This window comes from Eulemur rufifrons, chromosome 5, assembly GCF_041146395.1.
Source record: "Eulemur rufifrons isolate Redbay chromosome 5, OSU_ERuf_1, whole genome shotgun sequence".
NCBI classification, from domain to species: Eukaryota; Metazoa; Chordata; class Mammalia; order Primates; family Lemuridae; genus Eulemur; species Eulemur rufifrons.
In genome coordinates this window covers 54,579,675-54,603,970 of record NC_090987.1, presented here as the reverse complement: position 1 = coordinate 54,603,970, position 24,296 = coordinate 54,579,675, and the positions used below count along the sequence as shown (strand labels likewise).

At 56.2% G+C, this 24,296-nt stretch overlaps 1 protein-coding gene across 2 annotated transcripts in view; it reads left to right on the top strand.

The window, feature by feature from the left end:
* TBC1D9B (TBC1 domain family member 9B) overlaps nt 1–24,296 on the top strand; it is a 45,038-nt gene that overhangs the window by 5,738 nt on the left and 15,004 nt on the right. For both annotated transcript variants that reach the window (XM_069468597.1, XM_069468596.1), the window contains exons 3-9: nt 2,081–2,199; nt 5,618–5,846; nt 6,735–6,993; nt 8,467–8,674; nt 16,934–17,146; nt 23,121–23,282; nt 23,672–23,822. In XM_069468597.1, coding sequence (XP_069324698.1) covers nt 2,081–2,199; nt 5,618–5,846; nt 6,735–6,993; nt 8,467–8,674; nt 16,934–17,146; nt 23,121–23,282; nt 23,672–23,822 — 1,341 coding nt within the window. The remainder of the gene's footprint in view (nt 1–2,080; nt 2,200–5,617; nt 5,847–6,734; nt 6,994–8,466; nt 8,675–16,933; nt 17,147–23,120; nt 23,283–23,671; nt 23,823–24,296) is intronic.

Genomic DNA, 24,296 nt, shown 5'->3' with positions numbered 1-24,296 from the left:
CCATGCACAGTGTCCCTCCAAGTCCTAACCTTGGTTCCCATTTGGTGAGAACTTGCTCGGACATCACCTCCTAGGAACACCTTCCCAGACTCCCCAGACCTGTGTGCCCATCCTTCCTTCTTACTCCTCTGGACTCGACATGTCTCTACGCTGAAGTCTTTCCCATTAGACTAGGAGCTCCCGAGGGCCAGGGCAGGCTCTGCAACCAGGCAGCCTGGCTCAGGGTTCTGGTTTGGTCACCTCCCAGCTATGTGGCCTTGGCTAACTAACTTCACCTCTCTGTGCATCAGCTTCATCCTGTAAGATGAAAATGATAGCACCTGTCTCCAAGGCGTTCTAAGAATGAGAAATTGATGGAAAATTCTGAAAACAGAAATAGCACTTAATCTAATTAGCTATTATGTTCTTTTTTCCCCAGTACCTAGCATAGAGATGGCGTAGTTTCTTCAGTATTAAATGAAGATTGAGTTACTTTTAACTGTAATTCTTTTAAATGCACATATGTAAATATTTATAACTAAAATACAGACAGGTCTACACAGGCAGTGTGGGGAAGATTTCTTCTGTTTTAGTTTGCCAGGAATGTGTACATAAAAGAAAATGATACAGTAGAATTGCATCACTTGTAAATTTAACTTCCAAATTCAACTATGTGTTCTTGGCAAAAAGACAGACAGAAACAAGTCCCTCCTCCTACTAACTAGACTTTGGCTTCTGTGCACCAGGGAGGGAGGCCATAATAGAAGTGCAAAGAAAAATGAAAAAAAAAAATGAAAGTTCACTTGTGGATGATTTAGGGGCTTCCAGGGGTACTTCTGATAGCCTGTTGTGACTTACTGTAAGTCGTGTAATTCTGGGTTCAATCACTTTCATCCTCCCCAGGCCCATCAGAGGAGAATCTTCCCTGTGGAGTTGCTTGTCAGGTTAGGGAGCCACTTGAGGACACGTAAAGAAACAAATCAACCCCAACCAGGACCGGCCGGGCCGTGGCAGAGCAGTGAGCAGGTGGCCCAGCACAGCCTGGCCAGGCAGGGTCAGGGCTGAGTCTTGAGCTGCAGGAGAGTGTTGTCAGGTAGGGAAGGATGGGTGGCCGGGCGCTGGCACCTGAGGAAAGACGTCTAGTACACAGGCACACTAGACTTGTGTCCTGGCTGGGGCTTCCTGCATGCCTGGTGGGTCCCATGACTCACAGGCCTCCTGGGGGCTCATGGTCCGTAGACTGTCCCACCCCAGGACAGCTGAGAACAACGCAGAGTGTTCACTCCTCTTCTTATTCTATGTGCATTCATTCAAAAAACAGTTCTTGAGTGCAAACCCCATGCCAAGCACATGCAGAACCCCAGAAAGTGGGGCGACAGGGGCAGGGGGAGCCAGGCTAGGCAGAAACCTCTTCTCATCCCTTTACTCTTGCCCGGGAACCCCTTCCCTGATTCCTTGATGGGAGTGAACAGCTCTCCCACCCTTTGGGAATGGCATTGTGCTGCCCTCTGTACTCTTTTCCATTTTCACTGGATCTGCAGAAGACAGGGACCCCCTCCTAGGTGGGGCAGACACTCACCTGTGCAGCTGGTGAGTGAGCCCGGCTGGCCAGGGGCCTAGAGTCCTGCAGGAAGCTCTAGCAGGCGTCTGTGGACACTTGAGTGCTCAGGAAAGAGCTGGACTCACTCACACGCAGTATGACTGTGTCTAACTAGTCACATAGATATCGAAGGTCACAGTAAATTCTTTCAACCAGAAGAGAAGTCTTCAAGCTTGCCGAAGCATAGACTATTTCTACAAGGACACCTACATAGGAAACCAGTGGTGACTCTCACTCTTGGTGTCAGGGACAGAGGCTTCATCCCCCATATGACTGCCATTCTGCCTGTATTTGTCAACTTTTTGTTTTTTATCAGGACCATTTATTACTTTTGTTATATACGTGTACATAAAGGTTAAGAAGGAAAAGAGAAAGCACCTTGAAGATTCCAGTCACTTGAATATAGCAAATTAGGTCATGCATTTTAATCTTTCTTCTTTGTGTTTAAGGCCTGGTGATTTTATGATTTTTCTTTTCTTTTCTTCATCAAACATCTGCTAGGTTCTTCCCGCAAAGAGATCACAAAACACTGGGAATGGCTGGAAAATAACTTGCTCCAGACGCTATCCATCTTTGACAATGAGGAAGATATCACCACCTTCATCAAGGGCAAGATACACGTAAGGTTCACGTTCAGCTAGCAGTTTTCATCCCCCTTCTCTGGCTAGCAGTGTTCACGTGTGTTACCTTATTTAATCTTCAGCCAGCACAGTGTAGATTTTATCTCCACTCTTTTGGAGTTGAAAGGGACAGTTGAACTCATTGCCCTGAAGGCTCCTTTCTACCCTGGCTGGCTGCTGGAGTCTGACTGAAGCTTGGCTTAGAGTTTCTCTTTCTTGTAAAGTGCCGTGGAACATACATGCAGACCTACAACTCTGTTTGCCAGTCCCTTGACTAACAGAGGAAGAAGCTGGAAATGATAGGATATTTTGAGCTATGTTTTTATTATAAAACTAACGCTAAGCCAGCCGAGATGGCCTATGCCTATAATCGCAGCACTTTGGGAGGCCAAGGCAGGAGGATCACTTGAGCCCAAGAGCTCAAGACCAGGCTGGGCAACATAGCAAGATCTCATCTCTACAGAAAATTTAAAAATTAGCTGGGCATGGTGGCGTGCACCTGTAGTCCCAGCTACTTGAGAGACTGAGGCAGGGCGATCACTTGAGCCCAGGAGCTTAAGGCTGCAGTGAGCTGTGATTGTGCCTATGAATAGCCACTGCACTTCAGTCTGGTTAACGAATCGAGACCCTGTTTAAGAAAAAAACCATTGTTTTAAAAGGCACATACCCTTTGCCCAGCAATTCCATTCCTTAGAGTTTACCCTCCAGGGTATTCATATGTACTCAGATGTGCAGAATGACGCATGTATCAAGATGTTTCCAGCAACACTGTATTAGCAAAAAAGCTGGAAACAGTGTCTCCCAGTCCCATGATAAAAGGGGAAAGGCAGCTGTTCTCTCCCCTGCAAAATGAGAGAAATAATACTTTCTCACATTTATTGAGTACTTTCTGTATGCTTACTGTGCTAAGTGCTTTATATTCAGGGGACTTGTTAAGTCGTATATAGCATACTTAATGGCATTTTTTATAGCAATCAAAATAATCATTATGAGAATTATAGCAATGTGTAAAAGCTTACAACATGATGACACTGAGGTTGGTTCCTCTTTGAAGGGTAATTAACACTATATGAGTATTTATCTGAATGTACAGGTTTGTGTGTTTCTTTCTGTTAGATTAATGCCTTAAGTTAGATTCCTGGGAGGGCTCTTACTAGGTCCGTGTTTCGTGATACAGATTGGCTTTGGGTCGGCCCTTGTGAATTCATCATATAATACTGGCACTTCACAGACCTAGGCAGATGGTACCAAGTTTCTCAGCTTTGCCGTGTGCACTTTGGGGCTCAAGGCAGGACCTGTGCTGCCTCTGTCTCTGGAGAAGCACAGGCAGGGAGGATGGGACAAGCCTTCCTCTCCTGGCGAACGAGCCGGGCACCAGTAGTAGTAACAGCAACTACTGAATGCCTCCTGGATATAGGCCAGACCCAGATGAACTAATCAGCAACAGAAAAGTCCTGAGTGACTCATGGGTCAAAGAGGAAATGGAAATTAGAAAACATTTAGGACAGAATAATAATTGAAGTACCACTCCATGTCAGAATTTGTGGGATGCAGTGAAAGTGATACACAGAGGAAATTTAAAGCCTTAAACCTTATAGAAGAAGAATGAACAAAATGAACGAGCCAAGTGTCAGACTCAGTAAGTTAGAAAAATAACTCCAGAGAAACCAAGAAAGTAGACAGAAGAACACAGGGGCTGACGTTAATTCCATGGGACACAAGGGAGCAATAGCGAAGATCGAGGAGTCCAGACCAGAAGGGGTCTGCCGCGGGACAGAGCAGGGAACCTCGGGTGCCCGCGGGAAACGTGAGCAGCGCCCGTGAGAAGCAGAGCTTTACGCAGAGAGAGAGAACACCATAAACAGCTTTATGCCTGTAAATTTAAGAATTTAGACAAAATGGGCACTTTACTAGAATAATAGGTATTAGTTTCCAATTGCTACTGTAATAAGTTATAAACTTAGTGGTTTAAAAGAACACAAAATATTACCTTACAGTTCTGGAGGGCAGGGGTCTGGAGTGGGTCTCACTGGGCTCAGAGCAAGGTGTGGGCAGGGCTGCGCTCCTCCCGGAGGCTCTAGGGCAGAGTCCTTGCCTGGCCTTCTCCAGCTTCCAGAGGCGCTTGTACTCCTGGCTTCTTGGCCCCTTCCTTCGTCTTCACACCAGCAGTAGCATCTGCAGCCTCTCCCGCTCTCCCTCTGTCTGTCTCCCCTCTCGTCATCTCCCTTCCGTGACTCAGACCCTCTCGCTTCCCTCCTCATAAGGACCCTTGGGATTACACTGGGCTCACCCAGATTATCCAGGATCATGTTCCCGTCTCGAAATCCTTCATCACATCTGCAGAGTCCCTAATCACGTCTGCAAAACCCCTTTTGCTAAATAAGGTGACATATTCTCTCAGGTTCTGGGAATTGGAATGTGGACATCTTTGCAGGCCGTTGTTTGGCCTACCACATAATATAACTTACTTAAACTGGCTCAGGCTCAGGAAGAAATAGGAAACCTAAAAATGCCTAAAACTATTAAAGAAATTGAATCCATAATTAAAATTCTACCCAGAGATTTTTACAGGTGGGTTCTATCCACCAACAAATAGCAAATCCCAACTCTGTGAGCCAGGCTGGGCAGTCCCTAGTGGTGGGGATGTCACTCTTGGGTAGAGGCTGGAAAGTGGCCGAGGGCTTTGGGCGGGGGAGTCCCCAGTGGAGAATGCAGAGGGGAGAGTGGAGCAGCCACTGTCAGCCCCTCTGCTCCCTGTGTGGGGGTCTCCCAGGTGCAGCTGGAGGGGGCAAGGTGGCAGCAGGGTGCTGAGACCGGGAAGGTGGCCTGAAGGCAGGGCAGTGGTGGTGGCTGTGGGCTCAGACCTTTCTGCAGAGAGGGCCGGCCTACCATGGCTGTCCAGGGCTGCCCTGTGCTCTCCACCACCCTCCCGACTCGGTAGGACCAGGGGCAGCAGAAAACCAAGGCAGGGCTTAGCAATGAGGAAGGTGCCAGAGCCCTTTCCCAGGCAGAGAGCCAGTTCCTGCAGGAGCATTCCAGGGGGCCCAGAGGCGGCTTGAGAGAGGAGGTGCTCACACTGCAGCCCACCGGTGCTGGTGTAAGGAAGAGAGACCTTTTCTCCTTCTCCCTGTTTAGGTTCCTGGCTGGGGCTCCGTTAACAAAAGACAGATTGACAAGAGAAAGACAGAAATGTATTAACACATGCGTCTCATATATTCCTGGGAGACACTCAGGGATGAGTCACTCAAAGGTTTGCTTAGAACTTGGGTTGCTGATACAGCACTTTAACAAAGGAACAGTCACGTTAAAGAGAAATGACAGGACAAAGGACATGGGTCAGCCCTCCAAGGGACCCTCTGCCCTGCTCCTTGGCCTGCCCAGCCGCCCGCTGGAAGCCAGGTCTCTTGCCTTCCTCCAGGGCATCATTGCGGAAGAGAACAAGAACCTGCAGCCCCAGGGAGACGAGGACCCCGGGAAGTTCAAGGAGGCCGAGCTAAAGATGCGGAAGCAGTTTGGGATGCCCGAGGGTGAGAAGCTGGTCAACTACTACTCCTGCAGCTTCTGGAAGGGCCGAGTGCCCCGGCAGGGCTGGCTCTACCTGACAGTCAACCACCTGTGCTTCTACTCCTTCCTGCTGGGGAAGGAAGGTGAGCACCTCCAGGCTGCTGTCACCCTCAGCCCCTCCAGTCCCTCTCGGCCCCCAGACACCTGTCCCCTGATGGCCTCCAGAGGGGTCTCCCTGGAACCCAGAAGCTACTTAGCTATGCGTGGCCCTGCGTATACCTGCTCCTGGCGGGCCCTTACTGTGTCCGCCATCCCCTGGTGGGATTCTTCCCACAGTGACCTTCTTTACAGGCCTGCCCTCTTCTAAGCTGGTGTGTTCAGGGCACACATCTGCCCTGAGTGATTCTAGGTCGTGTGGTGCCTGGGGCACGGGCCACTCCATTGCCTGCCGTAGGTCCCTCCCTCGGAGCGTGAGCCGGCTCCCGTCACAGCCTCACCCCAGAAAGGGCCCCGGCCTGCCAGCACCATGATCCCAAACCCAGCAAGCCTGCCTCCCCACTGGCCTCCCTCAGCACACAGCCTCCTCGTGCCCCTTCCTGCCCTTGGCGTTCACCTGCCAAGGCTGGTGATCAGTCCCCTGCCCTGCAGCAGGGGCTGGCATCCTCTGTGCTGGTCACCCCATGCTGTGACTGTTCACACGTTGGTGTGCTCCCCTTGGTGGAGCTGCTCGGGCCTCGGGCCTCGGTCCCAACCAGGTCCCCTGTGCACATTCATGCCTTTCATTTTCAGCCATGTGTGGGGCAGGTGTTCACCAAGTGTGGTTGGTCTGGGAGGCAGTGGGCATCCGGATGGCCCGTGCCCTTCTCATGGAGCTCGTGTCCCAGCATCTCCGGGCCAGGTCCCCAGGGGCACGCAGGAAATGCTGCCTTGGAGAGCGGCTCCCTTGGGGTGGTCCTGGGTGCAGACAGGGGCTGGGAGCCCCACCTTGCCTGGTTCTAATCAGTGGCGTGTCTGTCCCTGTGGGTGCCCAGTAAGCCTCGTGGTGCAGTGGGTGGATGTCACGCGACTGGAGAAGAATGCCACCCTTCTCTTCCCCGAGAGCATCCGTGTGGACACCCGTGACCAGGAGCTCTTCTTCTCCATGTTCCTCAACATCGGCGAGACCTTCAAGCTCATGGAGCAGCTGGCTAACCTGGCCATGCGGCAGCTGCTGGACAGCGAGGGCTTCCTGGAGGACAAGGCCCTGCCCAGGCCCATCCGACCGCACAGGAACATCTCGGCTCTGAAGCGGTGTGTTGCCCCCTGGAGGTGGGAGGGCCCCAGCCCACGGCCGGCGTGTAGACCCAGAGAGGGCGTCCACACTCAGGCCTCACGGCTTTCCGCTTGGGAAGGAGGCCCAGTTAACAGATCACTGCAGCACTGTGTGGGGAGGCAAAGGACATTAGTGATAAGCATGCCACCAACGTGGAGGACACTCTACACCTTATGTCCCACAGCCCTGTGATGAGAAGGTGCTTGGGAAGGAAGCTGAGGCACGAGAGGTGAAGTAACTTGCTGAGGTCCCTTAGCTGGAGAACAGTGCAGCTGGGATGCAACCACCTGACCAGGCACGCTCAGGGCAGTCTGGGCTGGGGTGCACGGCCTCCACCCCACTGTGACTGACAGCTCTCCGCAAGACCCCTTGGCCGAGGAGCCCTCAGAGGCCTCTGGGCCCTGAGACAGGGCAGGTGCAGGTCTGAGGTCACCACCGCCCTGTCCCTCAGGATTGGTAGAGGAATGGATCGTGGTGCCCAGCGCCTCCAGATCACTTCTGTTTGAGCTCCCAGGTTGTAGCTTCATGGGGACCCTGCAAGGCTGGCCGAGGTCTCGGAGGTTCCCTGGGCTCCTGTGTCATTCAGCCAGGGGGGGCACCGCCAAATTCACACTGTTCAGAGACCTCACTGCCCCCTCCCCGGGCATTTCCTGGCTTGTGCCCACCCACAGGCTGTGGTCTGGGCCAGGACTCTGCCGTGTGCCTTCAGGACCAGAACATTGTGCAAGGACATCACCCTTTTGATGCCAGTGACAGGGTGGCTTGTCACCTTTCAGAAGGAGAACAAGCAGGGCTGGAAATCGACAGTGTCCGACACTGTTGGTCAGGGTGGGTGGTCAGACTGCCGGCAGCCCAAGGTGGGTGGGATGCTCCCTTGTGGGCTGGGAGAGGTTTATGGGGACAGAGGCCCCGAAAGATTAAGGGCGGCGCAAGGCCACTTTCGCAGCCATCAGACATCCGCACGCACCTTTCCATGAGCGGCAGGCACCATGTTTTCGTGTTCGCTCCTCACCTCCTATTGTGTTCGCACCACCACCTATTGAGCGCGGCTTGTCCAGGCTTCGGGGTGGTGCCGGGCCCCCCACTGCAGAGAAGCAGCCCGGGGCCTGCAGCGTGCTCTGTCTGGGCCGGCAGGGCCAGGGGTTCTGGGCACCCGCCGCCCTGCAGCACCAGGGAAAGGCCCTGTGCTGCCTAGGGCCGCCGCCAGGGCACGCTGTTTGCTAGTCACCTCTCTGCTGGTCATGGGAACATCCCACGTCCAGCTTAGTCATTGAACATGTGTCTTTTATGGAACCCTAAGATCCCTGGGCATGACCTGCTCACGGGAGAGCCCTAAAGTTCCTGAATCTAGTGTGGAAACCAAGGCCTGGGGAGGCCCTGAGTCCCCCTTGAGAGCGTGCTGGCCCTGGCTCTTGTCCCCTTTCCTTCCATCCCCCCACCTGTTTCCCCAGAGACCTGGATGCCCGAGCCAAGAACGAGTGCTACCGGGCCACATTCCGGCTGCCCAGGGACGAGCGGCTGGATGGCCACACAGGCTGCACCCTGTGGACGCCGTTTAACAAGCTGCACATCCCTGGCCAGATGTTCATCTCCAACAACTACATCTGCTTTGCCAGCAAGGTGGAGGACGCGTGCCACCTCATCATACCCCTGAGGGAGGTGAGAGCCTGGGCGGCCCCGTGGCACTCAGTGACGGGACACGGGGAAGGTCTGTGGTCGAATGAGCCCCTCCCCAAGCACCTACCCTGTGCTGGAGGCTGGAGCCATAACGGGGGTGGGGGTGCCCTGCTTGCCCCCTCAGGGGTCCCTCACCTAGCGCAAAGACAGCAGTGGTGTTCCGGGAGAGCTCCTGCTGGGACGGGAGGAACTTCAGGAAGGATTCATGCTCCTCTGGTCAGAGCCCAGGGCCTCCTGTGGCTGAACGTCCATTTGTCCTGCCTTCCAGGCCTTGCAGTTGAATTCTGGCAAATTCCTGCTCCTTGACTGGGCTTAGAGGACCCTGTCCCTGAGCCAGTCCCACCACGTCACTTAGAGGCCACCTCACCAAGTCCTCCCATGTGGCTGCCCTGGCTGTGGCTCAGGCTCCAGCAGAGCTGTGGGGGTCAGCTCTTACCTGTTGGGGATGCTCCTTCTTGGGTTTCCTGGGCCTCCACAGTGATCCTGGTGGAAACAAGGCCCTCTGTCCTGAGCTGCCGTGAAGGGGTGTGGACAGCCAGGGGTGCTCCCAGACAGAAGGCACTGACAGGTCCCAGGGCTTCCTTTTCCTCGTGGCCCAGCAGAGCACTGGCTGTTTTTTTTTTTTTTTTATTTTATTTACTCAACCAACATCATACTGAATGGCTGTTTTTAATTGCATGAAGCACAGTGAGGTTCTTAAGTTAAAACTTAAACCACAGTATTTTGATTATATTGAAAACCTAGTGCAGTGAAACCTCCCTGGCATTTGCACAAAGCCCCCAAGTTGCGGGTGTAGCTATAAATAGATGTGGCAGAATATGCTGCCTCAGTTTCCCCAAGGGAAGTTAGAGACAAAAGATTGAAAAGAGCCATAGCTCCAAAATCTCCAGGTTGAGAGGCTCAGATGTGGCCCTGACTCGCATTCTCTTGGCACCAGGGCCCCATAAGTCCGTCCTGGATGCTGTACTGACTCAGCCCCCAGGCCTCGGGCTGCGCTGAGGGGTCGTCCTGACACCTGAGGCCCCAGATGCGTTTTTCCTGCTAGGCCCTTGACACGTCTGATGGCAGAGAGCTCTGGCCCAGCTGGGAAGCAGGACCAGCTCACACTGGAGGGCCAAGCCCTGCTCTTGTGACAGAGCTCAGCAGCTGGCCAGCGTGGAAGACGGTGCGTCAGCCAGCACTGACTGTCCTGAGCACGCCTGCTCTCGGGGTCCTGGCCAGCGGGTCTCACGGGCTCCTGCACCCGTTCCCAGCTCCATTGTGTGACTAGTGGATGCTGCAGTTTCCATCCCAACCGTGCCCTTCCCATGCTGCCCCCAGGAAGGGACACCTCCCATCCTTTGCTGAGGTGGTCAGCCTCCTGATCCGCACCTCCTAACCACAGCACCCCCACCTCCTCCTGATCCCCACATCCCAACCACTGCACCCCCGCCTCCTCCTGATCCCCACCTCCTAACCACAGCACCCCCACCGCCTCCTGATCCACACCTCCTAACCACAGCACCCCCGCCTCCTCCTGATCCCCACATCCTAACCACAGCACCCCCCGCCTCCTCCTGATCCGCACCTCCTAACCACAGCACCCCCACCTCCTCCTGATCCCCACATCCCAACCACTGCACCCCCGCCTCCTCCTGATCCCCACCTCCTAACCACAGCACCCCCACCGCCTCCTGATCCACACCTCCTAACCACAGCACCTCCCGCCGCCTCCTGATCCCCACATCCTAACCACAGCACCCCCCACCTCCTGATCCACACCTCCTAACCACAGCACCCCTGCCTCCTCCTGATCCCCACATCCTAACCACAGCACCCCCACCTCCTCCTGATCCACACCTCCTAACCACAGCACCCCCACCTCCTCCTGATCCCCACATCCCAACCACTGCACCCCCCACCTCCTGATCCACACCTCCTAACCACAGCACCCCCACCTCCTCCTGATCCCCACATCCCAACCACTGCACCCCCCACCTCCTGATCCACACCTCCTAACCACAGCACCCCCACCTCCTCCTGATCCCCACATCCCAACCACTGCACCCCCCACCTCCTGATCCACACCTCCTAACCACAGCACCCCCCACCTCCTGATCCCCACATCCTAACCACAGCACCCCCACCTCCTCCTGATCCACACCTCCTAACCACAGCACCCCCACCTCCTCCTGATCCCCACATCCCAACCACTGCACCCCCCACCTCCTGATCCCCACATCCCAACCACAGCACCTCCCGCCTCCTCCTGATCCCCACCTCCTAACCACAGCACCCCTGCCTCCTCCTGATCCTCACCTCCTAACCACAGCACCTCCCACCTCCTCATGATCCCCACATCCTAACCACAGCACCCCCCACCTCCTGATCCACACCTCCTAACCACAGCACCCCCCACTTCCTGATCCACACCTCCTAACCACAGCACCCCCCACCTCCTCCTGATCCCCACATCCCAACCACTGCACCCCCGCCTCCTCCTGATCCCCACCTCCTAACCACAGCACCCCTGCCTCCTCCTGATCCACACCTCCTAACCACAGCACCTCCCGCCTCCTCCTGATCCCCACATCCTAACCACAGCACCCCCCACCTCCTGATCCACACCTCCTAACCACAGCACCCCCCACCTCCTGATCCACACCTCCTAACCACAGCACCCCCACCTCCTCCTGATCCCCACATCCCAACCACTGCACCCCCCACCTCCTCCTGATCCCCACATCCCAACCACTGCACCCCCCGCCTCCTCCTGATCCCCACCTCCTAACCACAGCACCCCTGCCTCCTGATCCACACCTCCTAACCACAGCACCTCCCGCCTCCTCCTGATCCCCACATCCTAACCACAGCACCCCCCACCTCCTGATCCACACCTCCTAACCACAGCACCCCTGCCTCCTCCTGATCCACACCTCCTAACCACAGCACCTCCCGCCTCCTCCTGATCCCCACATCCTAACCACAGCACCCCCCACCTCCTGATCCACACCTCCTAACCACAGCACCCCCACCTCCTCCTGATCCACACCTCCTAACCACAGCACCCCCCACCTCCTCCTGATCCGCACCTCCTAACCACAGCACCCCCACCTCCTCCTGATCCACACCTCCTAACCACAGCACCCCCCACCTCCTCCTGATCCGCACCTCCTAACCACAGCACCCCCCACCTCCTGGTCCACACCTCCTAACCACAGCACCCCCGCCTCCTCCTGATCCCCACATCCCAACCACAGCACCCCCCGCCTCCTCCTGATCCCCACATCCCAACCACTGCACCCCCGCCTCCTCCTGATCCACACCTCCTAACCACAGCACCCCCCACCTCCTGATCCACACCTCCTAACCACAGCACCCCCCACCTCCTGATCCCCACCTCCTAACCACAGCACCCCCGCCTCCTCCTGATCCACACCTCCTAACCACAGTACCCCCCACCTCCTCCTGATCCCCACATCCCAACCACAGCACCCCCGCCTCCTCCTGATCCACACCTCCTAACCACAGCACCCCCCACCTCCTCCTGATCCCCACATCCCAACCACAGCACCCCCGCCTCCTCCTGATCCACACCTCCTAACCACAGCACCCCCGCCTCCTCCTGATCCACACCTCCTAACCACAGCACCCCCACCTCCTCCTGATCCCCACATCCCAACCACAGCACCCCCCGCCTCCTCCTGATCCCCACATCCCAACCACTGCACCCCCGCCTCCTCCTGATCCCCACATCCTAACCACAGCACCCCTGCCTCCTCCTGATCCACACCTCCTAACCACAGCACCCCCCACCTCCTGATCCACACCTCCTAACCACAGCACCCCCACCTCCTCCTGCTCCACACCTCCTAACCACAGCACCCCCCACCTCCTCCTGATCCCCACATCCCAACCACAGCACCCCCCACCTCCTCCTGATCCACACCTCCTAACCACAGCACCCCCACCTCCTCCTGATCCCCACATCCCAACCACTGCACCCCCCACCTCCTGATCCACACCTCCTAACCACAGCACCCCCACCTCCTCCTGATCCCCACATCCCAACCACTGCACCCCCGCCTCCTCCTGATCCCCACCTCCTAACCACAGCACCCCCCACCTCCTCCTGATCCCCACATCCCAACCACTGCACCCCCGCCTCCTCCTGATCCACACCTCCTAACCACAGCACCCCCCACCTCCTCCTGATCCCCACATCCCAACCACAGCACCCCCGCCTCCTCCTGATCCACACCTCCTAACCACAGCACCCCCACCTCCTCCTGATCCCCACATCCCAACCACAGCACCCCCCGCCTCCTCCTGATCCCCACATCCCAACCACTGCACCCCCGCCTCCTCCTGATCCCCACATCCTAACCACAGCACCCCTGCCTCCTCCTGATCCACACCTCCTAACCACAGCACCCCCACCTCCTCCTGATCCACACCTCCTAACCACAGCACCCCCCACCTCCTCCTGATCCCCACATCCCAACCACTGCACCCCCGCCTCCTCCTGATCCACACCTCCTAACCACAGCACCCCCACCTCCTCCTGATCCCCACATCCCAACCACAGCACCCCCCACCTCCTCCTGATCCCCACATCCTAACCACAGCACCCCCCACCTCCTGATCCACACCTCCTAACCACAGCACCCCCCACCTCCTGATCCCCACATCCTAACCACAGCACCCCCCACCTCCTCCTGATCCGCACCTCCTAACCACAGCACCCCCCACCTCCTGATCCACACCTCCTAACCACAGCACCCCCCACCTCCTCCTGATCCGCACCTCCTAACCACAGCACCCCCACCTCCTGATCCCCACATCCTAACCACAGCACCCCCCACCTCCTCCTGATCCCCACATCCTAACGACAGCACCCCCGCCTCCTCCTCATCCGCACCTCCTAACCACAGCACCCCCCACCTCCTGATCCCCACATCCTAACGACAGCACCCCCACCTCCTCCTGATCCCCACCTCCTAACCACAGCACCCCCCGCCTCCTCTTGATCCCCACATCCTAACCACAGTGCCCCCCACCGCCTCCTGATCCACACCTCCTAACCACAGCACCTCCCGCCTCCTCCTGATCCCCACCTCCTAACCACAGCACCCCCCACCTCCTCCTGATCCACACCTCCTAACCACAGCACCCCTGCCTCCTCCTGATCCACACCTCCTAACCACAGCACCTCCCGCCGCCTCCTGATCCCCACATCCTAACCACAGCACCCCCCACCTCCTGATCCACACCTCCTAACCACAGCACCCCTGCGTCCTCCTGATCCCCACATCCTAACCACAGCACCCCCACCTCCTCCTGATCCACACCTCCTAACCACAGCACCCCCACCTCCTCCTGATCCCCACATCCCAACCACTGCACCCCCCACCTCCTGATCCACACCTCCTAACCACAGCACCCCCACCTCCTCCTGATCCCCACATCCCAACCACTGCACCCCCCACCTCCTGATCCACACCTCCTAACCACAGCACCCCCACCTCCTCCTGATCCCCACATCCCAACCACTGCACCCCCCACCTCCTGATCCCCACATCCTAACCACAGCACCTCCCGCCTCCTCCTGATCCCCACCTCCTAACCACAGCACCCCTGCCTCCTCCTGATCCTCACCTCCTAACCACAGCACCTCCCACCTCCTCATGATCCCCACATCCTAACCACAGCACCCCCCACCTCCTGATCCACACCTCCTAACCACAGCACCCCCCACCTCCTGATCCACACCTCCTAACCACAGCACCCCCCACCTCCTCCTGATCCCCACATCCCAACCACTGCACCCCCGCCTCCTCCTGATCCCCACCTCCTAACCACAGCACCCCTGCCTCCTGATCCACACCTCCTAACCACAGCACCTCCCGCCTCCTCCTGATCCCCACATCCTAACCACAGCACCCCCCACCTCCTGATCCACACCTCCTAACCACAGCACCCCTGCCTCCTCCTGATCCCCACATCCTAACCACAGCACCCCCACCTCCTCCTGATCCACACCTCCTAACCACAGCACCCCCCACCTCCTGATCCCCACCTCCTAACCACAGCACCCCCGCCTCCTCCTGATCCACACCTCCTAACCACAGCACCCCCCACCTCCTCCTGATCCCCACATCCCAACCACAGCACCCCCGCCTCCTCCTGATCCACACCTCCTAACCGCAGCACCCCCCACCTCCTCCTGATCCGCACCTCCTAACCACAGCACCCCCCACCTCCTGATCCCCACCTCCTAACCACAGCACCCCCGCCTCCTCCTGATCCACACCTCCTAACCACAGCACCCCCCACCTCCTCCTGATCCCCACATCCCAACCACAGCACCCCCGCCTCCTCCTGATCCACACCTCCTAACCACAGCACCCCCACCTCCTCCTGATCCCCACATCCCAACCACAGCACCCCCCGCCTCCTCCTGATCCCCACATCCCAACCACTGCACCCCCGCCTCCTCCTGATCCCCACATCCTAACCACAGCACCCCCACCTCCTCCTGATCCACACCTCCTAACCACAGCACCCCCACCTCCTCCTGATCCACACCTCCTAACCACAGCACCCCCCACCTCCTGATCCACACCTCCTAACCACAGCACCCCCCACCTCCTGATCCCCACCTCCTAACCACAGCACCCCCCACCTCCTCCTGCTCCACACCTCCTAACCACAGCACCCCCACCTCCTCCTGATCCCCACATCCCAACCACTGCACCCCCGCCTCCTCCTGATCCACACCTCCTAACCACAGCACCCCCCACCTCCTCCTGATCCCCACATCCTAACCACAGCACCCCCCACCTCCTGATCCCCACATCCTAACCACAGCACCCCCACCTCCTCCTGATCCACACCTCCTAACCACAGCACCCCCCACCTCCTGATCCACACCTCCTAACCACAGCACCCCCCACCTCCTCCTGATCCGCACCTCCTAACCACAGCACCCCCACCTCCTGATCCCCACATCCTAACCACAGCACCCCCCACCTCCTCCTGATCCCCACATCCTAACGACAGCACCCCCGCCTCCTCCTCATCCGCACCTCCTAACCACAGCACCCCCCACCTCCTGATCCCCACATCCTAACGACAGCACCCCCACCTCCTCCTGATCCCCACCTCCTAACCACAGCACCCCCCGCCTCCTCTTGATCCCCACATCCTAACCACAGTGCCCCCCACCGCCTCCTGATCCCCACCTCCTAACCACAGCACGTCCCGCCACTCCCCCTGGGGCTTCTTCTCCACAACCACCACCCAAGACGCTGTTGTTTTTTGGGGGTACCCCAGGAGTGCTGACTACACCTAACCCCTTTATGACACATCCTTCCACTGCAGCCAGTGAAATTTAAAATGTCACTCAGAGCATGTTGGTGCCCTGCTTAGATTCTTCCAGCATCTTCTGATGGTCAGAAGAAGCCCCGCCTGCCTCCTGTGACCTGTGAGGCCTCGGGTGAGCCTCTGTCCCCTCTCTGGTGCCCCCCACACACATACGCCACACCCCAACCCTGCTCACTCGGACCCAGTTCTCTGGCCTTCTCTGCCTCTCTCAAGCCAGTCTCCCTCACATCTCGAGGTGGTTTCCAGGCCCGCTGCCCCATGGGTTCCCCAGTGCCTCGCCCGCTGGACCAGGGACCAGCTCAGTCACCGGCTCCCCAGAGGTGTCCTCAGCACGAGCTCCCCGCTCACCCCTTGCCAGCACTCACGCTGCTGCCCGCTCCTGGCCTTCAGCTCCCTTGTCCGTCTCCCTGCGGGCCTCAGGCTCTGCGCCCACTGCAAGCCCAAGAGCCACACCCAGAGGGCATTGGAGCGGAGCTCCAGGACCCACACTGTCAGGAAGAGTTTGCTGGGAACAGGTGCTTGGGACAGCCACGCAGGTGAGGGGTGCTCGTGCCGCTGCAGAGAAGCGACCGGCGTCCCTTGAGCAGCCAGCCAGGACCAGCAGCTGGGCCTGGCACTTTCCATTTTTATCATCGCCCTCAGAAAGGTCCTGCCCGCCCCCCTCAACACGGGAAAAACAGGACTTAGGCGTGCAAGCACCTTGCCCAAGGCCACACCCAGTAAGTGGCAGAGTCAGTGTGAGTCCAGTCAGGCCGCCCACTGCCCTGCGCCCAGGAGGGACACCCCGGCCTGCTATGGCCGTCACACATCCACAGAGCACACCCGGCTTCAGGTCCTAAGATGCAAATGCCCAAGAGAGTGCTTTTGTCTTCCCAGGTGACCATTGTTGAAAAAGCTGACAGCTCCAGCGTCCTGCCCAGCCCTCTGTCCATTAGCACCAAAAGTAAAATGACCTTCCTCTTTGCCAACCTGAAAGACCGCGATTTCTTGGTTCAGAGGATCTCTGACTTCCTCCAGAAAACGCCGTCCAAGCAGCCCGGCGGCAGCTTCGGGGGGAGGAAAGTCAGCATTGTGGACCCAGGCCCAGAGGTAAGAGAGGACCCGTGGAGCAGCAGCGTGGGGTCAGGGCCAGGGAAGAGCTGAGGTGGCCACCACTTGGCCCCCATGGTGAGCGCTGGGGCTCAGTCTGGGAGGGCAACTTGTGGGAGCTGGAAAGGGACCACACTGTGTTACGGATGGACAGCCTGACCCCGCACCGGGGTCTCAGATGTCCCAGCCACATCCCCCACTGCCCAGTGACCACTGCAGCCCCACCCGCACCCCAGCGTCCTTCTCTTGCCCAGCCTACCCCCAGGCCAGTTCCCCTGAGGAGCCTTCTCCATCCTCCCTGAACTTCAGCTGCACTGAGAGCAACGGGGACGCTGGGGAGGCCTGTCTGCCTCGGGCTTGTTCACGTGGCCTTCGCCTGGCAGTCTTTCCGTCTGAAGTTCTTGCAGGTAGAGACCCCTTTTAAAGACTTCACCTGGCTGGGTGCAGTGGCTCATGCCTGTAATCTCAGCAACTCAGGAGGCTGAGGCAGGAGGGTTGCTTAAGCTCAGGAGTTGGAGGCTGGCAGTGAGCCATAATCATACCACTGCACTCCAGACTGGGCAACAGAGCAAGACCCTGTCTCCGGGGGAAAAAAAAAAAGACAACAGTAATATAATTATTATAACAACAAACTTAACAGTAATTCTTTAATAGCATCAGATATTTGTATTCACATTTCCTTGAGTGCAGATGTACTTTTTATAGTTTGATTATTTGAGTGGAGGTACACAAAAAATACATTACTGTTGTTTTCTATGTCTCTTAAATCCCTTTTAATCTATAGGTGTCTGCTCTACCCGTCTTTATTTTTTCTCTTGAAGTATTTTGTTGAAGGAATTGGGTCATTTGTGGTACAGTCTTTCACAGTCTGGCTTTTGCTGATTGCATCCCCTGTAGTCATAGAACAGTTCCTTTGTCCCTTATTTCCTGTCATTTGGTTGAGCAGTGAGATCCAGAACCGCAATCGAATTTGGGCAGTTCTACCTGTAGGCAGTGTTGAGGCGCTGTGTGCTTCCAGCAGGAGGTCCATGGCAGCCCGTCACCTCTCTGTGTGCGACTGTCAGTCACTGAGAGCGTTGCCAGACCCAGCCATGCACTGGGGATCGCAAGGTGGCAGCAGTCTCACACTGTCACCCTTCTGTCTGGTAGCTGGAATGCTCCCACAAAGAGAAACCACCCTCGTTGACTATTCAGTTACCCAGAGGCACGATTTATGTATAGGAAAGGCAGAGTAAATCTTTTTCTCCTTTCTTTTATTCACCAGTTGTGAAAATAATGATGAGTTGGTTTTCTAGTATCCTGCAAATATAACCAAGGAGTTCTTTGTGTTTACCTTTTCGTGTAACTATGAATATACAATTTAAACAACTTGACATGTGTCCCTCCATGACAGTCACGTTCTCTTTTCATGTGTGAGCAGGGGGCTCATCTGGGCTGGCTCCTGGGAAGTCCCTGGACACATTCCTGGTCATCTGGTGGTTTCCTTGCTTCCTGGTATGATAAGAAGGGTGTGCTGCTGCTGCTGTTGTTCAATCTGAATTTGTAAAACACTTAACCATTAGAAGAATCCCTGTAAAAGTCCACAGATCTGGCTTCTCTGGAAAGATCAGCAGCCTGGCCCTGCAGGGCCCCATCCCCAGGGCCACCGGCGCTGGCACTGCGAGGGCCTCAGTGCCCTAGAGCCCCAAGGATCTGGCCCCGCAGGCCTTTAAGTTGTCCAGCCCTGGAAGCTGAATAGGCGACTACATAGACAGACGGGGCGGGAAATGGGGGGCAGAATCAGAGTGGATCGGCTACATGAAGCAGGGTGTAGAGGAGACTGGGCGTTATCTAGGATTTCAAGAAATGATGAAGTTGGACTGGGTGAAGAGGCCATGAGCTGGGCGGTCGAGACACCTCCGCCTTCACGAGGCCCCACACTTGAACAACAGGCCTGACGGCGAGTACCAATCTGGCACCCTTCCTGGGCGCTGGCCACTTGCTCATCCCACACGTCTTTATCGCATTCCCCTTAGGTGTTAGCTGCTAATCTACCCACTAAGAATAAAGCAATGAACAAAGCAGACATAACACATACCCCCTTAGAGCTTGTATTCTAGTGAGATAGTAGTAAATAAATGTATATGTCAGGTGGTGACAAGGGCTGTAGATAAAAACAAAGCACGATGAGGGGCTCAGGAGTGCCAGGGGAAAGGAGGGCTCCTTTTTGTCTTGTGTTCATGGGCAGCCTCTCTGATCAGGTGGCATTGGAACAGAAACTTGAGAGAAGCAAGGGACATGGTGGCTCACACCTGTAATCCTAGCACTTCAGAAGATTGAGACAGGAGGATCACTTGAGGCCAGGAGTTGGAGGTTTCAGTGAACCATGATGATGCCACTGTACTCTAGCTGGAGCAACAGAGCAAGACCATGTCTCAAAAATAAATAAATGAATAAGCCGAGCGCGGTGGTTCATGCCTGGAATCCTAGCACTTTGAGAGGCTGAGGCTGGAGGATCACTTGAGCCCAGGAGTTGGAGGTTGCAGTGAGCTATGATGACACCACTGCACTCCAGCCTGGGCAGCAGACAGAGACTTTGTGTGTACATAAGTGTGTGTGTGTGTGTGTGTGTGTGTAAATCAATCGATCCACCCACCCACCCATCCATCCATCCAATTAAAAGTTCTTTGGGGCAACCAAAAGACCAAGTTATATATGAAGGAAATATCAGAGAAGCATCAGACTTTTTGAGACAGTAGTAACATTTTATAAAAATACAGTAACATTTTTAAGATATGCAGTACAAGAAGCTGCGACCCAAGGCTTTTATACCCAGACAAACTGCCCTTCGTCCGTAGAGCCCATGGCCTGCAAAGATGTGCAGAGGAATTCAGCGACTGCACCAGCTTCTGGAGAACCTGCTGGAGAACAAACTGCAGGCGCCCTAGAAATGAGTGAATAAGCTTTGGCATAAGGACTGGTGGGAGCATTGAATGTATTTACTGTAGAAATAAGGCCAGACAGTGGGGACGGAGGGCACAGTGTGGCACTGGGGATAGTACAGTGAAAGCGTGCGATAAGCAATGTGGAATATAGACTGAGCTCATTGGTTGCTTTGCTAATTCAGAATGAAAGTATATCCTTTAAGTCACATGTCGGCAGGGAGAGGGAAGAGAGGTGAAAAAAAGAGGATTACCAAGTAATTTCAATATTGCCCATAGTATCTTAAAAAGAGAGGGCACGAAGGGAACTGTATAAAGATACGGTAGCATAGAGGTAACTATCGCAGCATAAACTTTCTGACAGACAGGACAAAACACTTGCAAGGGGAGAGGATACAGTGAGGTTAGGCAACTCTGAAGAAACTGCGTACAAAGGTCAGAACAGCGGGGGTTACTTTTGGGAGCTAGCTTTTAATTGAAGCATGACATAGACCCACTAAGTGCGCGCGCCACGGCGTATGCCTTGATGAGTCTTGTCAAAGGCAGCACGTGTGAGCAGTCCCTGCGGCGCGGGGAGGGTCTGCAGCAGCAGACTGTCCCGTGGGGGCGGATCCTGGAGAGGGAAGGAGGTGACGCTGGGGTTGGAGCCTCGCCAGCTAATGGCCTGGCATGCAGGGCCGCGGGGCAGGGGGCTCAGGTTGCCAATGCTTGTGCCTAGTCACGTAAACGGAAATGGGAAGTGTGGCTCAGTAGGAGGCGAGGGTGGCCGGTGGTGCGGGGAGTTAGCTACGCTCCCCACAAAGAGGTCCTTTCCTCTTTGTTCTGATCAGGTCTCTAAGTTGACTACGCCAGTTTGCAGGGAGTTAGCTACGCTCCCTGCAAAGAGGTTTTTCTTCCTATCAGGTCTCTCAGGCAGAGGTCATCGCAAAGGATGAAAAATATAGTAGGAAACAGAAATAAAAATATAAAGTAATGGCAATAATAATACACAGAGCCAAAGATATAGTTTATAAAGTGAAAGTTTATGAAAATAGATAAAGGAGGGTATCCGGATGGAAGTATTTTACCCGCATAAAATATCTCCCCGACTGAAACTCCACACAAGTATTATATAGGGTACATACAGGCTTCCCGTTGATTTGCATACTAACAGGCAGTTTGCTTTAGGGTCAAAGTCTCCTAAAAGGCTACTACAGATCCTTTAACTAACTCTAACTAGGGGAACAATGAGTTATAAAATCGTCTTGGGGTAAACTTCTAAGTTTTATGATAAGGCTATTACTTTAGCAACAAACAGAGACATCTTGGCTCTGGTGATTGTGTTCTTGGAGACAGAGATGATCCCAGAAGTCAACATGGGCTGTGCTTTGTGTTAATTACTTTAACCGCATGGTTCCATCTGGGCCCGGCTTGGGCATTAGCATATCTATCTGATTAGCTCTCATCTCCGGGGGTCCACCTGTCAGCAGCACCAGCAACCTTTGGTCCTAAGGGAGGCCTGCCTTGTCTTTCAAAACAGGTGAGAACCAAAGGCCCAGTTTATAGCTGTCTCCTTGAGATGCAGCTTCTACTGACCAGCAAGACGCCCTCCTGAGACGAGGCAGCTCTTGAACTAACACATTCATCTTTTCCTTAAGGCAAAGCCTTATTTGACTTCTGAAATCAAATCTTGTCTCCAGAAATACAGGGGGCATTTCTATAATTCAGTATTCTTAGGCTCAACAGGTGGTTTTGGAGATTTGTGCTAGACAAACGTGTGAGATGGTTACCCGGGGGAAGGGACCAGGACTGAACTGGGAGAGTGTAGGTGTGAACCGTAAGGTGTGACCTGGCCTGGCCTCGGCTGGCCGGGGCTGTGCTGGCCATCTCTCCGGGAGCATGTGTCTGTCGTGCAGGACACATCCTGGAGTCTGTCTCCTTTCCTGGCACTGAGATTTTTGATTCTGTGAGGTGCTCTGTGGCCTGCGAGCCCATCTGTGTCCTGATCCCTGTGGGGAAGCTCAGGCGGAGGCAGAGCGTCCGCGGCCAGGGCATGGCCGGCCTGTTCTGGGGCCTTCCTGCTGGGCTCAGGAGGTCTGTTACAGAAATTTAGGTGGACCCACAGTGCATTTCTACAGCACCAGCTAAGGGCAGAGGGGTAGACTGTGGGTAGGAACCTAACAGAGTTCTTTTTCTCTTTTTTCCTCTTTCACTAAAAACAGCTTGAGATAAAATTGATGTATAATATACTGTGCATGTTTAAAGAGTACAGTTTGCTAAGTTTTAATAGGTCTACCCCTATGAAACTATCACCACAGTCAAGGTCAGGGTTCTCTTAGGGATCACAGAGAAGGCGAAGTGTTCTAGGACCTCTGGCCCTGGGTGGCCCAGACCCGACAGGAGGGTGTGGGGAGCAGAGGGCCCCACCCAGGCCAGAGCCCAGCGCGGGAGCCGACTGGCCACAGAGCCTGTCGTCCAGCTGGGGCCTCCCCACTGGGCTTTGCTTGCAGCCACGACAGGGTCCTCCTCGGGCCCATGGGGCACTAGGATGGTGGCCACACACCTGCATCCTGCCTGCGTCACCCCAACACTCCTTGCAGAGGCCCCGCTGCATTTCCTTGGTGGCAGCTGGCTGACACAGTCACCTGAACCCGTCCCTGAGCCCAGACCGATGTCATAGGGCTGTCACCCGGGCCTCAGTGGAGCTCACCAAGCGTGGGACCCGAGAGTGGAGAGGGGTGTGCCCACAGATAAAAATGGGGTTTCTTCCTCGCCTTTGCACCAACCTCACTGAGATAAGGGCCCGACAGGATGAGCCCAGAACCCACTTTCCCCTGAGACCCTCGACTCACCAGCGTGGTGGGTTTGCTTACAAGAGGACGTGGGTAGGTGTCCAGCCCGCCAGAGGGGGCTGAGGTCGGGGCTGCAGCCACGGCCTCGTGCCCAGCCGGCACCTTCCAGCTCTGCAACCCTTCTTCACAGGCGTCGCCGTCCGGCTGTGGGAGGACGTGCACAGCAGAGGCCCCCAGGAAGCTCCATTGTTAGGGCTTCCCCTTCCCTGTTTTATTTTCTAGTCTTCCTCAGCTCCTCAGGAGGTGTCAGAGCAGCCCACCGGCCTGGCCTCTCCCCTCAGCAGCCACCAGAGCTCCTGTGCACAGGCGGCGCCGACTGCTTCCCAGGGCCTGCTCCAGCTCTTCCAGGGAAGCTCGCCCGTGGAGGACCTCGGGGCCAAAGGGGTGAGCTTTGTGCACAGCGCTGCAGCCGCAGGGCTCCTGGGGCTCACTGGCGGGCAGTGTCCTGCGGGGGCTGCACTCAGCAGTGAGAGAGGGACCGGGTGGGCCCTGGGGAGAGCCCCCTGCCCTGCCGGCTGGTGCTGGTCACCGTGGGCTCTGGGGTCTGAAGGGAAGAGGCCGACCCTGGCGCTAGCATGGTGGTGTGGTCCAGCCCCGCCTGGCTGTGCCTGCATCTTGCAGGCCTGGGCTTGCTGGCTGCCACCTTCTAGATTTTTTACATAGCAGGCTCTCTGTGGCTCAGAGAAGAAAGGGGAGGAGGGCTTTGTCACCTGGGCCCCCAAGCTCTGAGACACACTTCAGCTCTGAAGTTCCCTGGTTTGCTTTTCCCTCAGGCCAAGGAGAAGATGAAAGAAGAGTCGTGGAACATCCACTTCTTTGAGTATGGGCGTGGCGTGTGCATGTACCGCACGGCCAGGACGCGGGAGCTGGTCCTGAAGGGCATCCCCGAGAGCCTCCGGGGAGAGCTGTGGCTCCTCTTCTCTGGTGAGTGGGGTCCGCTGCCCCTCACCTTGGCTCAGGCCCCACGGCTCTCCCCACGGCTGCAGGAGGCCGCAGCCCTTTCACAGGGCTGTGTGCAGGGCCCAAGCCGGGCAGCATCCTGAGGGGCGAGGCCAGGGCCTGGTGCTTTGCTGGCCGGGTGGCACCTTCCCACCCGCAGTGGGAGGCAGACAGGCCCCCGTGAGGCCTGCTTTCCTTGGGACGGGCTCAGACAGCCCTGACCACCACCGCCACCACCCCTGCCCCTCCGGAGCATCTCAGAAGGAGGGCAGGTCAGCCGCTCTGACTTCTTGGGTGGGGCGCCCCTCCCCAGGAGCAGTCTCTGGGGAAACCTTGTGTCACACCTCCCGGTCGACCCCAGAGTCCCTCACTCCTCTGTGGGGCACTGATGTCTCCATCCTGCCCTGCTGTTACCCCAAAGTACTGAGGGGAAGAGAGAGACAGCTACTTCCTGTGTCT